We start from the raw sequence: 17,253 nt of genomic DNA, 5'->3' as shown, positions 1-17,253 counted from the left end.
CTCTCTCCCCCTCCCTCTCTCTCTCTCCACTCCCTCCCATGCTCTCTAACTTTCTCTCTCCCCCTCTCTCTCTCCCTTTATCCCTCCCCCTCTCTCTCTCTCTCCCTTTATCCCTCCCCCTCTCTCTCTCTCCCACTCTCTCCTACTCTCTCCACTCTCTCCCCCTCCCTCTCTCTCTCCACTCCCTCCCATGCTCTCTAACTTTCTCTCTCCCCCTCTCTCTCCCTTTATCCTTCCCCCTCTCTCTCTCTCCCACTCTCTCCTACTCTCTCCACTCCCTCTCCCTCCCTCTCTCTCCCACTTTCTCCCATGCTCTCTAACTTTCTCTCTCCCCCTCTCTCTCCCTTTATCCCTCCCCTCTCTCTCTCTCTCTCCCTTTATCCCTCCCCTCTCTCTCTCTCACTCTCTCCTACTCTCTCCACTCTCTCCCCCTCCCTCTCTCTCTCTCCACTCCCTCCCATGCTCTCTAACTTTCTCTCTCCCCCTCTCTCTCCCTTTATCCCTCCCCCTCTCTCTCTCTCCCACTCTCTCCTACTCTCTCCACTCTCTCCCCCTCCCTCTCTCTCTCTCCACTCCCTCCCATGCTCTCTAACTTTCTCTCTCCCCCTCTCTCTCTCCCTTTATCCCTCCCCCTCTCTCTCTCTCTCCCTTTATCCCTCCCCCTCTCTCTCTCTCCCACTCTCTCCTACTCTCTCCACTCTCTCCCCCTCCCTCTCTCTCTCCACTCCCTCCCATGCTCTCTAACTTTCTCTCTCCCCCTCTCTCTCCCTTTATCCTTCCCCCTCTCTCTCTCTCCCACTCTCTCCTACTCTCTCCACTCCCTCTCCCTCCCTCTCTCTCCCACTTTCTCCCATGCTCTCTAACTTTCTCTCTCCCCCTCTCTCTCCCTTTATCCCTCCCCTCTCTCTCTCTCTCTCCCTTTATCCCTCCCCTCTCTCTCTCTCACTCTCTCCTACTCTCTCCACTCTCTCCCCCTCCCTCTCTCTCTCTCCACTCCCTCCCATGCTCTCTAACTTTCTCTCTCCCCCTCTCTCTCCCTTTATCCTTCCCCTTCTCTCTCTCTCCCACTCTCTCCTACTCTCTCCACTCTCTCCCCCTCCCTCTCTCTCTCTCCACTCTCTCCCATGCTCTCTAACTTTCTCTCTACCCCTCTCTCTCTCCCTTTGTCCCTCCCCCTCTCTCTCTCTCTCCCTTTATCCCTCCCCCTCTCTCTCTCTCCCACTCTCTCCTACTCTCTCCACTCTCTCCCCCTCCCTCTCTCTCTCTCCACTCTCTCCCATGCTCTCTAACTTTCTCTCTCCCCCCTCTCTCTCCCTTTATCCCTCCCCCTCTCTCTCGCCCCTCTCGCCACTCCCTTTCGCTCCCTTCCCCCTCCTACTCTCTCCACTCCCTCCCCCTCTCCCACTCTCGTGCCTGCTCTCTAACTTTCTCCCCCCCCTCTCTCCCCCTCTCCCTCTCTCTCCCTTTATCCCTCCCCTCTCTCTCTCCCACTCTCTCCTATTCTCTCCACTCCCTTCCCTCCCATGCTCTCGAACTCTCCCTCTCTCCATTCCCTCTCTCTCACTTTATCCCTCCCCCACGCTCTCTCCCCCTTGCTATCTCTCCTCTCTTTCTTCTCTCTCTCTCCCACTCTCTCCTACTCTCTCCACTCTCTCCCCCTCCCTCTCTCTCTCCACTCCCTCCCATGCTCTCTAACTTTCTCTCTCCCCCTCTCTCTCCCTTTATCCTTCCCCCTCTCTCTCTCTCCCACTCTCTCCTACTCTCTCCACTCCCTCTCCCTCCCTCTCTCTCCCACTTTCTCCCATGCTCTCTAACTTTCTCTCTCCCCCTCTCTCTCCCTTTATCCCTCCCCTCTCTCTCTCTCTCTCCCTTTATCCCTCCCCTCTCTCTCTCTCACTCTCTCCTACTCTCTCCACTCTCTCCCCCTCCCTCTCTCTCTCTCCACTCCCTCCCATGCTCTCTAACTTTCTCTCTCCCCCTCTCTCTCCCTTTATCCTTCCCCTTCTCTCTCTCTCCCACTCTCTCCTACTCTCTCCACTCTCTCCCCCTCCCTCTCTCTCTCTCCACTCTCTCCCATGCTCTCTAACTTTCTCTCTCCCCCTCTCTCTCTCCCTTTGTCCCTCCCCCTCTCTCTCTCTCTCCCTTTATCCCTCCCCCTCTCTCTCTCTCCCACTCTCTCCTACTCTCTCCACTCTCTCCCCCTCCCTCTCTCTCTCCACTCTCTCCCATGCTCTCTAACTTTCTCTCTCCCCCTCTCTCTCTCCCTTTATCCCTCCCCCTCTCTCTCGCCCCTCTCGCCACTCCCTTTCGCTCCCTTCCCCCTCCTACTCTCTCCACTCCCTCCCCCTCTCCCACTCTCGTGCCTGCTCTCTAACTTTCTCCCCCCCTCTCTCCCCCTCTCCCTCTCTCTCCCTTTATCCCTCCCCTCTCTCTCTCCCACTCTCTCCTATTCTCTCCACTCCCTCTCCCTCCCATGCTCTCGAACTCTCTCTCTCTCCATTCCCTCTCTCTCACTTTATCCCTCCCCCACGCTCTCTCCCCCTTGCTATCTCTCCTCTCTTTCTTCTCTCTCTCTCCCTCTATGTATACTCCCTCTGTCTGTTAAATTATTCAGGTGTTAGTTTTGTACCTGCCTCTGTCTTTGGGAGTCGCCAGGCAACTGAAATACTATCCCAGGCCCCTGAACCCACATGACAGCAATGCCCCCCCCACCCCCAACACACACACACACACAAACACACTCAGTCTCTCACCAGTCTTGTCTAGTCTAATCTCATCAGTTTGATCTGAGCCAGGCTCTCTCACTTGACTAACTCTAACCCTAACCTTTCTCAATGCTTTGTATTTCCTGCAGGATAGTTGACTGACTGAACGAGCAACATGTCTAAACCATCGTCCAACGTCAAAGCCCTGCAGGTAGGAGTGTGTGTGTGTGAGTGTTTAATTTCTCTCAATAAAATATAGAACTGTTTTGAATCCATCTACAGTAGTTATTTTGTTTAAAATATAAACGACACTACAGAGGGACCTCCTCAAAACAACCTGTAACTCTCCCACTGGTCTAGTGTAGTTAGATCTGGGTTAGAGATACAACCTGTAACTCTCCCACTAGTCTAGTGTAGTTAGATCTGGGTTAGAGATACAACCTGTAACTCTCCAACTAGTCTAGTGTAGTTAGATCTGGGTTAGAGATACAACCTGTAACTCTCCCACTAGTCTAGTGTAGTTAGATCTGGGTTAGAGATACAACCTGTAACTCTCCCACTGGGCATCAGTTTAACATCTAGCTTTGATTTACATTCGTTTGAGTTGTCAACAATTGAATTCAATTTGAAATCAACAAAAAATGTCCCCATGTCATTGGATTTAGGTGAGAAAAAATATTAAATGTCATTACGTTAATGACTTTTTTCAAATCCAAATAGTTTTCCACAATGATTCATCAACATCAGATTAGATTTTTTGTTTGAAATAACTTGGAAAGCTATCCAGGACTAGGTCCAGAACTAAAGACAATGACTCTGTAGCTTTGTAGCTCTCCAGGACTGGAACTAAAGCCTGTAGCTCTGTAGCTTTCCAGGACTGGAACTAAAGCCTGTAGCTCTGTAGCTCTGTAGCTTTCCAGGACTGGAACTAAAGCCTGTAGCTCTGTAGCTTTCCAGGACTGGAACTTAAGCCTGTAGCTCTGTAGCTCTGTAGCTTTCCAGGACTGGAACTAAAGCCTGTAGCTCTGTAGCTTTCCAGGACTGGAACTAAAGCCTGTAGCTCTGTAGCTCTGTAGCTTTCCAGGACTGGAACTAAAGCCTGTAGCTCTGTAGCTTTCCAGGACTGGAACTAAAGCCTGTAGCTCTGTAGCTTTCCAGGACTGGAACTAAAGCCTGTAGCTCTGTAGCTTTCCAGGACTGGAACTAAAGCCTGTAGCTCTGTAGCTCTGTAGCTTTCCAGGACTGGAACTAAAGCCTGTAGCTCTGTAGCTTTCCAGGACTGGAACTTAAGCCTGTAGCTCTGTAGCTCTGTAGCTTTCCAGGACTGGAACTAAAGCCTGTAGCTCTGTAGCTTTCCAGGACTGGAACTAAAGCCTGTAGCTCTGTAGCTCTGTAGCTTTCCAGGACTGGAACTAAAGCCTGTAGCTCTGTAGCTTTCCAGGACTGGAACTAAAGCCTGTAGCTCTGTAGCTTTCCAGGACTGGAACTAAAGCCTGTAGCTCTGTAGCTTTCCAGGACTGGAACTAAAGCCTGTAGCTCTGTAGCTTTCCAGGACTGGAACTAAAGCCTGTAGCTCTGTAGCTCTGTAGCTTTCCAGGACTGGAACTAAAGCCTGTAGCTCTGTAGCTTTCCAGGACTGGAACTAAAGCCTGTAGCTCTGTAGCTTTCCAGGACTGGAACTAAAGACTGTAGCTCTGTAGCTTTCCAGGACTGGAACTAAAGCCTGTAGCTCTGTAGCTTTCCAGGACTGGAACTAAAGCCTGTAGCTCTGTAGCTCTGTAGCTTTCCAGGACTGGAACTAAAGCCTGTAGCTCTGTAGCTTTCCAGGACTGGAACTAAAGCCTGTAGCTCTGTAGCTTTCCAGGACTGGAACTAAAGCCTGTAGCTCTGTAGCTTTCCAGGACTGGAACTAAAGCCTGTAGCTCTGTAGCTTTCCAGGACTGGAACTAAAGCCTGTAGCTCTGTAACTTTCCAGGACTGGAACTAAAGCCTGTAGCTCTGTAACTTTCCAGGACTGGAACTAAAGCCTGTAGCTCTGTAGCTTTCCAGGACTGGAACTAAAGCCTGTAGCTCTGTAGCTTTCCAGGACTGGAACTAAAGCCTGTAGCTCTGTAGCTTTCCAGGACTGGAACTAAAGCCTGTAGCTCTGTAGCTTTCCAGGACTGGAACTAAAGCCTGTAGCTCTGTAGCTTTCCAGGACTGGAACTAAAGCCTGTAGCTCTGTAACTTTCCAGGACTGGAACTAAAGCCTGTAGCTCTGTAGCTTTCCAGGACTGGAACTAAAGCCTGTAGCTCTGTAGCTTTCCAGGACTGGAACTAAAGCCTGTAGCTATGTAGCTTTCCAGGACTGGAACTAAAGCCTGTAGCTCTGTAGCTTTCCAGGACTGGAACTAAAGCCTGTAGCTCTGTAGCTTTCCAGGACTGGAACTAAAGCCTGTAGCTCTGTAGCATTCCAGGACTGGAACTAAAGCCTGTAGCTCTGTAGCTTTCCAGGACTGGAACTAAAGCCTGTAGCTCTGTAGCTTTCCAGGACTATAATTTAAGCATGTAGCTTTCCAGCACCAGGGCTAGTGCAGGGTTAACACTAAAGCCTCTAGCTCTGTAATTCTCTATGACCAGGATTAGCACTGAAGCCTGTAGCTCTGTAGCTCTCTATGACCAGGATTAGGACCAGGGCTAGTTCAGACTTTGAATTAAAGCCTGGAGTTCTGTAGATCTCCGTGATCAGGGTTAGAACTGAAACCTGTACTTCTGTAGCTCTCCAGGACCAAGACTAGAACTAAAACCTGTAGCTCTTTAGCTCTCCAGGACCAGCACTAGAACTAAAACCTGTAGCTCTGTAGCTCTCCAGGACCAGCACTAGAACTAAAACCTGTAGCTCTGTAGCTCTCCAGGACCAGCACTAGAACTATTACCTGTAGCTCTGTAGCTCTCCAGGACCAGCACTAGAACTATAACCTGTAGCTCTGTAGCTCTCCAGGACCAGCACTAGAACTATAACCTGTAGCTCTCCAGGACCAGCACTAGAACTAAAACCTGTAGCTATCCAGGACCAGCACTAGAACTATAACCTGTAGCTCTCCAGGACCAGCACTAGAACTATAACCTGTAACTCTCCAAGACCAGCACTAGAACTATAACCTGTAGCTCTCCAGGACCAGCACTAGAACTAAAACCTGTAGCTCTCCAGGACCAGCACTAGAACTAAAACCTGTAGCTCTCCAGGACCAGCACTAGAACTATAACCTGTAGCTCTCCAGGACCAGCACTAGAACTATAACCTGTAGCTCTCCAGGACCAGCACTAGAACTAAAACCTGTAGCTCTCCAGGAACAGCACTAGAACTAAAACCTGTAGCTCTGTAGCTCTCCAGGACCAGCACTAGAACTAAAACCTGTAGCTCTCCAGGACCAGCACTAGAACTATAACCTGTAGCTCTCCAGGACCAGCACTAGAACTATAACCTGTAGCTCTCCAGGACCAGCACTAGAACTATTACCTGTAGCTCTCCAGGACCAGCACTAGAACTATAACCTGTAGCTCTGTAGCTCTCCAGGACCAGCACTAGAACTATAACCTGTAGCTCTGTAGCTCTCCAGGACCAGCACTAGAACTAAACCCTGTAGCTCTCCAGGACCAGCACTAGAACTAAAACCTGTAGCTCTAGAGGACCAGCACTATAACTATAACCTGTAGCTCTCCAGGACCAGCACTAGAACTAAAACCTGTAGCTCTGTAGCTCTCCAGGACCAGCACTAGAACTATAACCTGTAGCTCTCCAGGAACAGCACTAGAACTAAAACCTGTAGCTCTGTAGCTCTCCAGGACCAGCACTAGAACTATAACCTGTAGCTCTCCAGGACCAGCACTAGAACTATAACCTGTAGCTCTCCAGGACCAGCACTAGAACTATAACCTGTAGCTCTCCAGGACCAGCACTAGAACTATAACCTGTAGCTCTCCAGGACCAGCACTAGAACTAAAACCTGTAGCTCTCCAGGACCAGCACTAGAACTATAAACTGTAGCTCTGTAGCTCTCCAGGACCAGCACTAGAACTATAAACTGTAGCTCTGTAGCTCTCCAGGACCAGCACTAGAACTATAACCTGTAGCTCTCCAGGACCAGCACTAGAACTATAACCTCTAGCTCTCCAGGACCAGCACTAGAACTAAAACCTGTAGCTCTGTAGCTCTCCAGGACCAGCACTAGAACTATAACCTGTAGCTCTCCAGGAACAGCACTAGAACTAAAACCTATAGCTCTGTAGCTCTCCAGGACCAGCACTAGAACTATAACCTGTAGCTCTCCAGGACCAGCACTAGAACTATAACCTCTAGCTCTCCAGGACCAGCACTAGAACTAAAACCTGTAGCTCTCCAGGACCAGCACTAGAACTATAACCTGTAGCTCTCCAGGACCAGCACTAGAACTATAACCTGTAGCTCTCCAGGACCAGCACTAGAACTATAACCTGTAGCTCTCCAGGACCAGCACTAGAACTATAACCTGTAGCTCTCCAGGACCAGCACTAGAACTAAAACCTGTAGCGCTCCAGGACCAGCACTAGAACTAAAACCTGTAGCTCTGTAGCTCTCCAGGACCAGCACTAGAATTATGACCAGTAGCTCTGTAGCTCTCCAGGACCAGCACTAGAATTATAACCAGTAGCTCTGTAGCTCTCCAGGACCAGCACTAGAACTAAAACCTGTAGCTCTGTAGCTCTCCAGGACCAGCACTAGAATTATAACCTGTAGCTCTGTAGCTCTCCAGGACCAGCACTAGAACTATAACCAGTAGCTCTGTAGCTCTCCAGGACCAGCACTAGAACTATAACCTGTAGCTCTGTAGCTCTCCAGGACCAGCACTAGAACTAAAACCTGTAGCTCTGTAGCTCTCCAGGACCAGCACTAGAATTATAACCTGTAGCTCTGTAGCTCTCCAGGACCAGCACTAGAACTATAACCTGTAGCTCTGTAGCTCTCCAGGACCAGCACTAGAACTATAACCTGTAGCTCTGTAGCTCTCCAGGACCAGCAGTAGAACTATAACCTGTAGCTCTGTAGCTCTCCAGGACCAGCACTAGAACTAAAACTTGTAGCTCTCCAGGACCAGCACTAGAACTATAACCTGTAGCTCTCCAGGACCAGCACTAGAACTATAACCTGTAGCTCTCCAGGACCAGCACTAGAACTAAAACCTGTAGCTCTGTAGCTCTCCAGGACCAGCACTAGAACTAAAACCTGTAGATCTCCAGGACCAGCACTAGAACTATAACCTGTAGCTCTCCAGGACCAGCACTAGAACTAAAACCTGTAGCTATCCAGGACCAGCACTAGAACTAAAACCTGTATCTCTGTAGCTCTCCAGGACCAGCACTAGAACTATAACCTGTAGCTCTCCAGGACCAGCACTAGAACTATAACCTGTAGCTCTCCAGGACCAGCACTAGAACTAAAACCTGTAGCTCTCCAGGACCAGCACTAGAACTAAAACCTGTAGCTCTCCAGGACCAGCACTAGAACTAAAACCTGTAGCTCTCCAGGACCAGCACTAGAACTAAAACCTGTAGCTCTGTAGCTCTCCAGGACCAGCACTAGAATTATAACCTGTAGCTCTCCAGGACCAGCACTAGAACTAAAACCAGTAGCTCTGTAGCTCTCCAGGACCAGCACTAGAACTAAAACCAGTAGCTCTGTAGCTCTCCAGGACCAGCACTAGAACTAAAACCTGTAGCTCTCCAGGACCAGCACTAGAACTATAACCTGTAGCTCTCCAGGACCAGCACTAGAACTAAAACCTGTAGCTCTCCAGGACCAGCACTAGAACTATAACCTGTAGCTCTGTAGCTCTCCAGGACCAGCACTAAAACTATAACCTGTAGCTCTTTAGCTCTCCAGGACCAGCACTAGAACTATAACCTGTAGCTCTCCAGGACCAGCACTAGAACTATAACCTGTAGCTCTTTAGCTCTCCAGGACCCAGTCTCATGCAGGATTTAAACTAAAGCCTGTAGCTTTGTAGCTGTCCAGGAACAGAGGTAGTGCAGGGTTAGACCAGAGATTCCCATTGGAGAGAGGGGAGCCAACCAGGCAGAGACAGCAAGGGCAGTTCCTCGCTCCAGTGCCTTACCTTTCACCTTCACACCCTTGGGACAGACTACACTCAATCATAGGACCTACTGAAGAGATGAGTCTTCAATAAAGACTTAAAGGTTGAGACCGATTCTGAGTCTCTCACATGGATAGGCAGACAATTCCAAGCAAATGTAGCTCAATTTGAGAAAGCCCTGCCTCCAGCTGTTTGCTTACAAATTCTAGGGACAATAAGGAGGCCTGCGTCTTGTGACCATAACGTACGTGTAGGTACAGTATGTACAACAGGACAAAATCAGAGAGATACGTTGGAGAAAGTCCATGTAATGCTTAGTAGGTTAGCAGTAAAACCTTGAAATCAGTCCTTGCCTTAACAGGAAGCCAGTGTAGAGAGGCTAGCACTGGAGCAATATCATACATTTTTGGGGTTCGAGTCAAGATTCTAGCAGCCATATTTAGCACTAACTGAAGTTGATTTAGTGCCTTATCCGGGTAGCCAGAGAGTAGTCCATTGCAGTGGTCTAATCTAGAAGTGATAATAGCATGGATTATCTTTTCTGCATCGTTTTTTGACAAAAAAGTTTAAGATTTTTGCAAGGTTAAGAAGATGCGGACAAACGCTCCACAGAGACAAACTGATATAAGATCTAAACCGGGCCAGAACTTGTCCATGTATGTAACGATGTGCTCTGAGAGTCGGGAACCAAGTTCAGGGAGCGAGTGTTTTAATAAATAACCACAAATTAAGAAACACGTACAACGTACAGACATGGAACAGAAACAATGAAGCCTGGAGAAGGAACCAAAGGGAGTGACGTGTAAAGGGAAAGTAATAAAGATTGAGGCACAGACACAGTCTCAATGGGGAAAGCTGAGCTGACTGTGCTAGTGGCAGACTCCACTAAGCTGGCAGGCTGGCAAACAGCCTGCTGCCTGGCCTGCACCCTATTTCATTGTGGAACTAGGAGAGTTAGAGCCCTGTCTACGTTGATAGATAAGATGAGACAATATGGACATTCATAATATGTTAAGCACATCGTGTGTTTGTGTGTGTGTGTGTGTGTGTGTGTGTGTGTGTGTGTGTGTGTGTGTGTGTGTGTGTGTGTGTGTGTGTGTGTGTGTGTGTGTGTGTGTGTGTGTGTGTGTGTGTGTGTGTGTGTGTGTGTGTGTGTGTTTCATTTCCATACTCTTAATAGAACAGCACCGAACCAGGATGTAGTGTCTGTAACCAAAGCAGATGGTTTTGTGGCAAGACACACACCAGGTTCACACACACATCAGTCAATACACACACAATACTCAGGGATCTATAAGTAAATAACTTGCAAAGAGTCTAGAGCAGGTTTACACCAATCCAATGCTCTTAAATGTGTGCTGAGGAGTGAACGAACGCTGAGGAGTGAACGAATGCTGAGGAGTGAACGAACGCTGAGGAGTGAACGAACGCTGAGGAGTGAACGAATGCTGAGGAGTGAACGAACGCTGAGGAGTGAACGAACGCTAAGAGGTGAACGAATGCTGAGGAGTGAACGAATGCTGAGGAGTGAACGAATGCTGAGGACAGGCAATTGGAACGCTGTACATGTGGTCTCTTGAGGGTTGAGTGTGTCTGATTGGTTGTTGCTCCTGTCCATCAGGCAAATCTAAATATTCCGATGGGAGCGCTGCGTCCAGGGGCGGGACATCCTGTCAAGAGGAGAGAGGAGACTGTAGACACAGAGGAGGTCAGACACACACACACACACACACACACACACACACACACACACACACACACACACACTAATATTGCTTGAGGACCTACAGTTGAAGTCGGAAGTTTACATACACTTAGGTTGGAGTCATTAAAACTAGTTTTTCAACCACTCCACACATTTCTTGTTAACAAACTATAGTTTTGGTAGGTCGGTTAGGACAGCTACTTTGTGATGACACAAGTAAAAATATAACCGTATAAAATATAAAATATAAAAATGACCATCGTTATGTTTGGAGGAAAAAGAGGGATGCTTGCAAGCCGAAGAACACCATCCCAACCGTGAAGCACGGGGGTGGCAGCATCATGTTGTGGGGGTGCTTTGCTGCAGGAGGGACTGGTGCACTTCACAAAATAGATGGCATCACGAGGAGGAAAAATTAGGTGGATATTTTGAAGCAACATCTCAAGACATCAGTCAGGAAGTTAAAGCTTGGTCACAAATGGGTCTTCCTAATGGACAATGACCCCAAGCATACTTCCAAAGTTGTGTCAAAATGGCTTAAGGACAACAAAGTTAAGGTATTGGAGTGGCCATCACAAAGCCCTGACCTCAATCTCATAGAAAATGTGTGGGAAGAACTGAAAAAGTGTGTGTGAGCAAGGAGGCCTACAAACCTGACTCAGTTACACCATCTCTGTCAGAAGGAATATGCCAAAATTCACCCAACTTATTGTGGGAAGCTTGTTGAAGGCTACAATTTAAAGGCAATGCTACCAAATACTAATTGAGTGTTTGTAAAATTCTGACCCACTGGGAATGTGATGAAAGAAATAAAAGCTGAAAGAAATCATTCTCTCTACTATTATTCTGACATTTCACATTCTTAAAATAAATTGGTGATCCTAACTGACCTAAGACAGGGAATTTTTACTAGGATTAAATGTCAGAAATTGTGAAAAACTAAGTTTAAATGTATTTTGCTAAGGTGTATGTAAACTTCCGACTTCAACTGTAAATACACGATAGGAAACTCTTTTTGTACAGGCTCCACCCCCAGACCCCCTGCAGGAAGCCACGGCCCTGTCGCCAGAGGAGAAGAAGCCATTGCCAGGATCCACGAAGCTTCCTGGTCCAGCAGTCAACCTATCAGAGCTGCAGAACGTCAAGAGTGAACTACGATGGGTCACCAAGGACTAACACACACTGGTACTGATTTGGATTATGAGTACTTGTTTGGTTAAGGGGTACTTATTTAGATTATGGGTACTTATTTGGGTTATGAGTGCTCATCTGGGCTTTTAATTTATTTTATTTTACCTTTATTTAACCAGGTAAGCTAGTTGAGAACAAGTTCTCATTTACAACTGCGACCTGGCCAAGATAAGGCAAAGCAGTGCGACACAAACAACAACACAGAGTTACACATGGAATAAACAAGTGTACAGTCAATAACACAAAATACAAAAATGAAAGTCTATATACAGTGTGTGCAAATGGCGTGAGGAGGTAAGGCAATAAATAGGCACTTGGTAGCGTATGTTGTGTCTCTGGACTGTTTTTCATGCGTAACTTTGTGAACACTGTATGGTGCTGTCTGCCTGCATTCTCCCTCCAAAAAATACTTTCCTCAAGGGACTTCCTGGTTAAGTAGAGGTGACATTAAAATATGAAAAAGAGAACCTGGCTAAGTCTTTATGTTTCTGTGTCCTACAGCTGTGTCTCCCAACTTGTCCTCCAGTACTGAATCAGGTGTGCTTGTCCAGGGATACAATAACATGTGTACTGTTGGGGATACTCGAGGAGTACTACAGGTTTCTCATCAGATCCACACCCACCCTGCATATTCTACTGATGAACTACAACTACCAGATCCACCCCGCATCTTCTACTGATGGACTACAAGATACACCCTGCATCTTCTACTGATGGACTACAACTACCAGATCCACCCTGCATCTTCTACTGATGGACTACAACTACCAGATCCACACTGCATCTTCTACTGATGAACTACAACTACCAGATCCACCCTGCATCTTCTACTGATGGACTACAACTACCAGATACACCCTGCATCTTCTACTGATGGACTACAACTACCAGATCCACCCTGCATCTTCTACTGATGGACTACAACTACCAGATCCACCCTGCATCTTCTACTGATGGACTACAACTACCAGATCCACCCCGCATCTTCTACTGATGGACTACAACTACCAGCTCCACCCTGCATCTTCTACTGATGAACTACAACTACCAGATCCACCCTGCATCTTCTACTGATGGACTACAACTACCAGATCCACCCTGCATCTTCTACTGATGGACTACAACTACCAGATCCACACTGCATCTTCTACTGATGGACTACAACTACCAGATCCACCCTGCATCTTCTACTGATGGACTACAACTACCAGATCCACCCCGCATCTTCTACTGATGGACTACAACTAGCACACCCACCCTGCATCTTCTACTGATGGACTACAAGATACACCCTGCATCTTCTACTGATGGACTACAACTACCAGATCCACACTGCATCTTCTACTGATGAACTACAACTACCAGATCCACCCCGCATCTTCTACTGATGGACTACAACTACCAGATCCACCCCGCATCTTCTACTGATGGACTACAACTACCACACCCACCCTGCATCTTCTACTGATGGATTACAACTACCAGATCCACCCTGCATCTTCTACTGATGGACTACAACTACCAGATCCACCCTGCATCTTCTACTGATGGACTACAACTACCAGATCCACCCCGCATCTTCTACTGATGGACTACAACTACCAGATCCACCCCGCATCTTCTACTGATGGACTACAACTACCAGATCCACCCTGCATCTTCTACTGATGGACTACAACTACCACACCCACCCTGCATCTTCTACTGATGGACTACAACTACCAGATCCACCCTGCATCTTCTACTGATGGACTACAACTACCAGATCCACCCTGCATCTTCTACTGATGGACTACAACTACCAGATCCACCCCGCATCTTCTACTGATGGACTACAACTACCAGATCCACCCTGCATCTTCTACTGATGGACTACAACTACCAGATCCACCCTGCATCTTCTACTGATGGACTACAACTACCACACCCACCCTGCATCTTCTACTGATGGACTACAACTACCAGATCCACCCTGCATCTTCTACTGATGGACTACAACTACCAGATCCACCCTGCATCTTCTACTGATGGACTACAACTACCAGATCCACCCTGCATCTTCTACTGATGGACTACAACTACCACACCCACCCTGCATCTTCTACTGATGGACTACAACTACCAGATCCACCCTGCATCTTCTACTGATGGACTACAACTACCAGATCCACCCCGCATCTTCTACTGATGGACTACAACTACCACACCCACCTTGCATCTTCTACTGATGGACTACAACTACCAGATCCACCCTGCATCTTCTACTGATGGACTACAACTACCAGATCCACCCCGCATCTTCTACTGATGGACTACAACTACCAGATACACCCTGCATCTTCTACTGATGGACTACAACTACCAGATCCACCCCGCATCTTCTACTGATGGACTACAACTACCAGATACACCCTGCATCTTCTACTGATGGACTACAACTACCAGATCCACCCTGCATCTTCTACTGATGGACTACAACTACCAGATCCACCCCGCATCTTCTACTGATGGACTACAACTACCACACCCACCCTGCATCTTCTACTGATGGACTACAACTACCACACCCACCCTGCATCTTCTACTGATGGACTACAACTACCAGATCCACCCTGCATCTTCTACTGATGGACTACAACTACCAGATCCACCCTGCATCTTCTACTGATGGACTACAACTACCAGATCCACCCTGCATCTTCTACTGATGGACTACAACTACCAGATCCACCCTGCATCTTCTACTGATGGACTACAACTACCAGATCCACCCTGCATCTTCTACTGATGGACTACAACTACCACACCCACCCTGCATCTTCTACTGATGGACTACAACTACCAGATCCACCCTGCATCTTCTACTGATGGACTACAACTACCACACCCACCCTGCATCTTCTACTGATGGACTACAACTACCACACCCACCCTGCATCTTCTACTGATGGACTACAACTACCAGATCCACCCTGCATCTTCTACTGATGGACTACAACTACCAGATCCACCCTGCATGTCCTACTGATGAACTACAAATACCAGACCCAACGTACATCATCAACTGATAGACTACATCTATACCAGACTACACCTAACCCTATCAACTACAGACAACTATACCAGACTACACCTAACCCTATCAACTACAGACAACTATACCAGACTACACCTAACCCCATCAACTACAGACAACTATACCAGACTACACCTAACCCCATCAACTACAGACAACTATACCAGACTACACCTAACCCTAACAACTACAGACAACTATACCAGACTACACCTAACGCTATCAACTACAGACAACTATACCTGACTACACCTAACCCTAACCCTATCAGCTACAGACAACTATACCAGACTACACCTAACCCTAACCCTATCAACTACAGACAACTATACCAGACTACACCTAACCCTAACCCTATCAGCTACAGACAACTATACCAGACTACACCTAACCCTATCAACTACAGACAACTATACCAGACTACACCAAACCCTAACAACTACAGACAACTATACCAGACTACACCTAACCCTATCAGCTACAGACAACTATACCAGACTACACCTAACCCTAACCCTATCAACTACAGACAACTATACCAGACTACACCTAACCCTATCAGCTACAGACAACTATACCAGACTACACCTAACCCTATCAACTACAGACAACTATACCAGACTACACCTAACCCTATCAGCTACAGACAACTATACCAGACTACACCTAACCCTAACCCTATCAGCTACAGACAACTATACCAGACTAGTGACCTGCAATAGGCCATCCACTTCAACAAACCCATAACTGGTTTAATTTCCCATACGGTGAATTTAGGGTTCTAATATAATAACACATCCAGCCCTGGTAGCTATAGGTCTCTGTGTTACCTCATATAGAAAAGACTACAACCAGACCAGTTATAGGGTTTGTTCGTAAATTCACTCTGGCGTGCAAGAGGGCAGAATTCGTCAATACAGAGCGTTTCACTCTTGGAGAAATCAGAGCACTGGACAGTCTGGTGGTGAAGGGTTAATCAGAGTGTTCTGACCTAACAACGACTGTCAAGGGCCCAAGATAACTGGCTGAAGTTGGCTAGCTTGCTAGCTACTTCCAGACACAAAATGAGAGAACAGCTCACTCTGACCATTCGCCTTAGCAGAGCTGGTTAGGATGTGTTCATGTTAACCAGAGCGTTGGTGACTGTAATTGTGCTGCTGACAACAATATATTTACATTTCTTTGCCAACGTTTACGTTTTCATATTCAATGGGTGATGGTAAATTAAATAGTTATTTTGGACTCTGGTACACTCAGACGATGAGTGCTCTGGAATAGGATCAGATAGTCAGAGTGAATTTACTAACGCACCAATGGACATCATAACATTACATTACTGTTACAGCTCTGCTACCTTTTACATCTTTAACTGTCATTGTGAACAAGACACTCTCTGGAGAATGTATCTGGTGGATTTTGATGACATCAGAATGTATTCGGTGGACTGTGATGTCATCAGAATGTGTATGGTGGGTTGTGATGTCATCAGAATGTGTATGGTGGGTTGTGATGTCATCAGAATGTGCATGGTGGGTTGTGATGTCATCAGAATGTGTATGGTGGACTGTGATGACATCAGAATATTGTGATGTTTTAATTGTTTGAAATTCCCTTATAATCAGAATGGTTTCTAGGAGATGATGGATTCCTTAGCAACTGTTGCAATAAATTATATCTTGGTTCTACACAGTGGCACGGTCTCTGTCATACACACTACAGGCAGCCACACACAGACGCATGACACACACACACACAGAGCAGTGTGTAGGTCAGTGTGTATGTGTCATCTTTCACTCCTGCTCCCCCCTTCCGTATCGCTACCTTAATCACAAGACACTCATCCATCATCGTCACACACATACTCAGAGTCTGCCCTGGAGAGCAAAAGCAGTGGGCAGATGTGTCTAAATTTAGTTTCCACCAGGTAACAGTGTATTCGACTGGTTCCAACTGCTGGTAGGGGTACTGCTGCCTACAATAAAAACAATATGGGTACAGACCACAGCACTAAACCAAACTACAACACTATACCAGACTGCAAACTACAGACTACAGACAAACTACTACTAAAACATGAAATTTAAGATTAATTTCACACAGCGTTTGTGTTAAAAATATATATTTTTTAATGAGTATGACGACACCATTTTCAGGAGAATGGAGAACAAACACACACAAACCCTTGAAGCTAATCACTGTGAGCCAGACAGTTAATATAACACAGTGATGGAGCAGCAACAGAAACTAAACTGAGTGATGGAGCAGCAACAGAAACTAAAGCAGAGTGATGGAGCAGCAACAGAAACTAAACAGAGTGATGGAGCAGCAACAGAAACTAAACTGAGTGGTGGAGCAGCAACAGAAACTAAAACAGAGTGATGGAGCAGCAACAGAAACTAAACTGAGTGATGGAGCAGCAACAGAAACTAAACAGAGTGATGGAGCAGCAACAGAAACTAAAAATGA

General features: G+C 47.1%; 1 protein-coding gene across 2 annotated transcripts in view; it reads left to right on the top strand.

Moving 5' to 3' along the window:
• smpx (small muscle protein X-linked) overlaps positions 1–12,715 on the top strand; it is a 48,254-nt gene extending 35,539 nt beyond the window's left edge. For both annotated transcript variants that reach the window (XM_055928138.1, XM_055928137.1), the window contains exons 2-5: positions 2,855–2,916; positions 10,437–10,523; positions 11,544–11,705; positions 12,213–12,715. In XM_055928138.1, coding sequence (XP_055784113.1) covers positions 2,881–2,916; positions 10,437–10,523; positions 11,544–11,696 — 276 coding nt within the window. In that variant the 5' untranslated portion in view covers positions 2,855–2,880 and the 3' untranslated portion in view covers positions 11,697–11,705; positions 12,213–12,715. The remainder of the gene's footprint in view (positions 1–2,854; positions 2,917–10,436; positions 10,524–11,543; positions 11,706–12,212) is intronic.
• The last annotated feature ends 4,538 nt before the right edge of the window (positions 12,716–17,253 follow it).

The sequence above is a fragment of the Salvelinus fontinalis genome, chromosome 7 (genome assembly GCF_029448725.1).
Source record: "Salvelinus fontinalis isolate EN_2023a chromosome 7, ASM2944872v1, whole genome shotgun sequence".
Classification (NCBI taxonomy): Eukaryota; Metazoa; Chordata; class Actinopteri; order Salmoniformes; family Salmonidae; genus Salvelinus; species Salvelinus fontinalis.
Note: the sequence above shows the minus strand (reverse complement) of the source record. Positions and strands in the feature narration are given on the sequence as shown.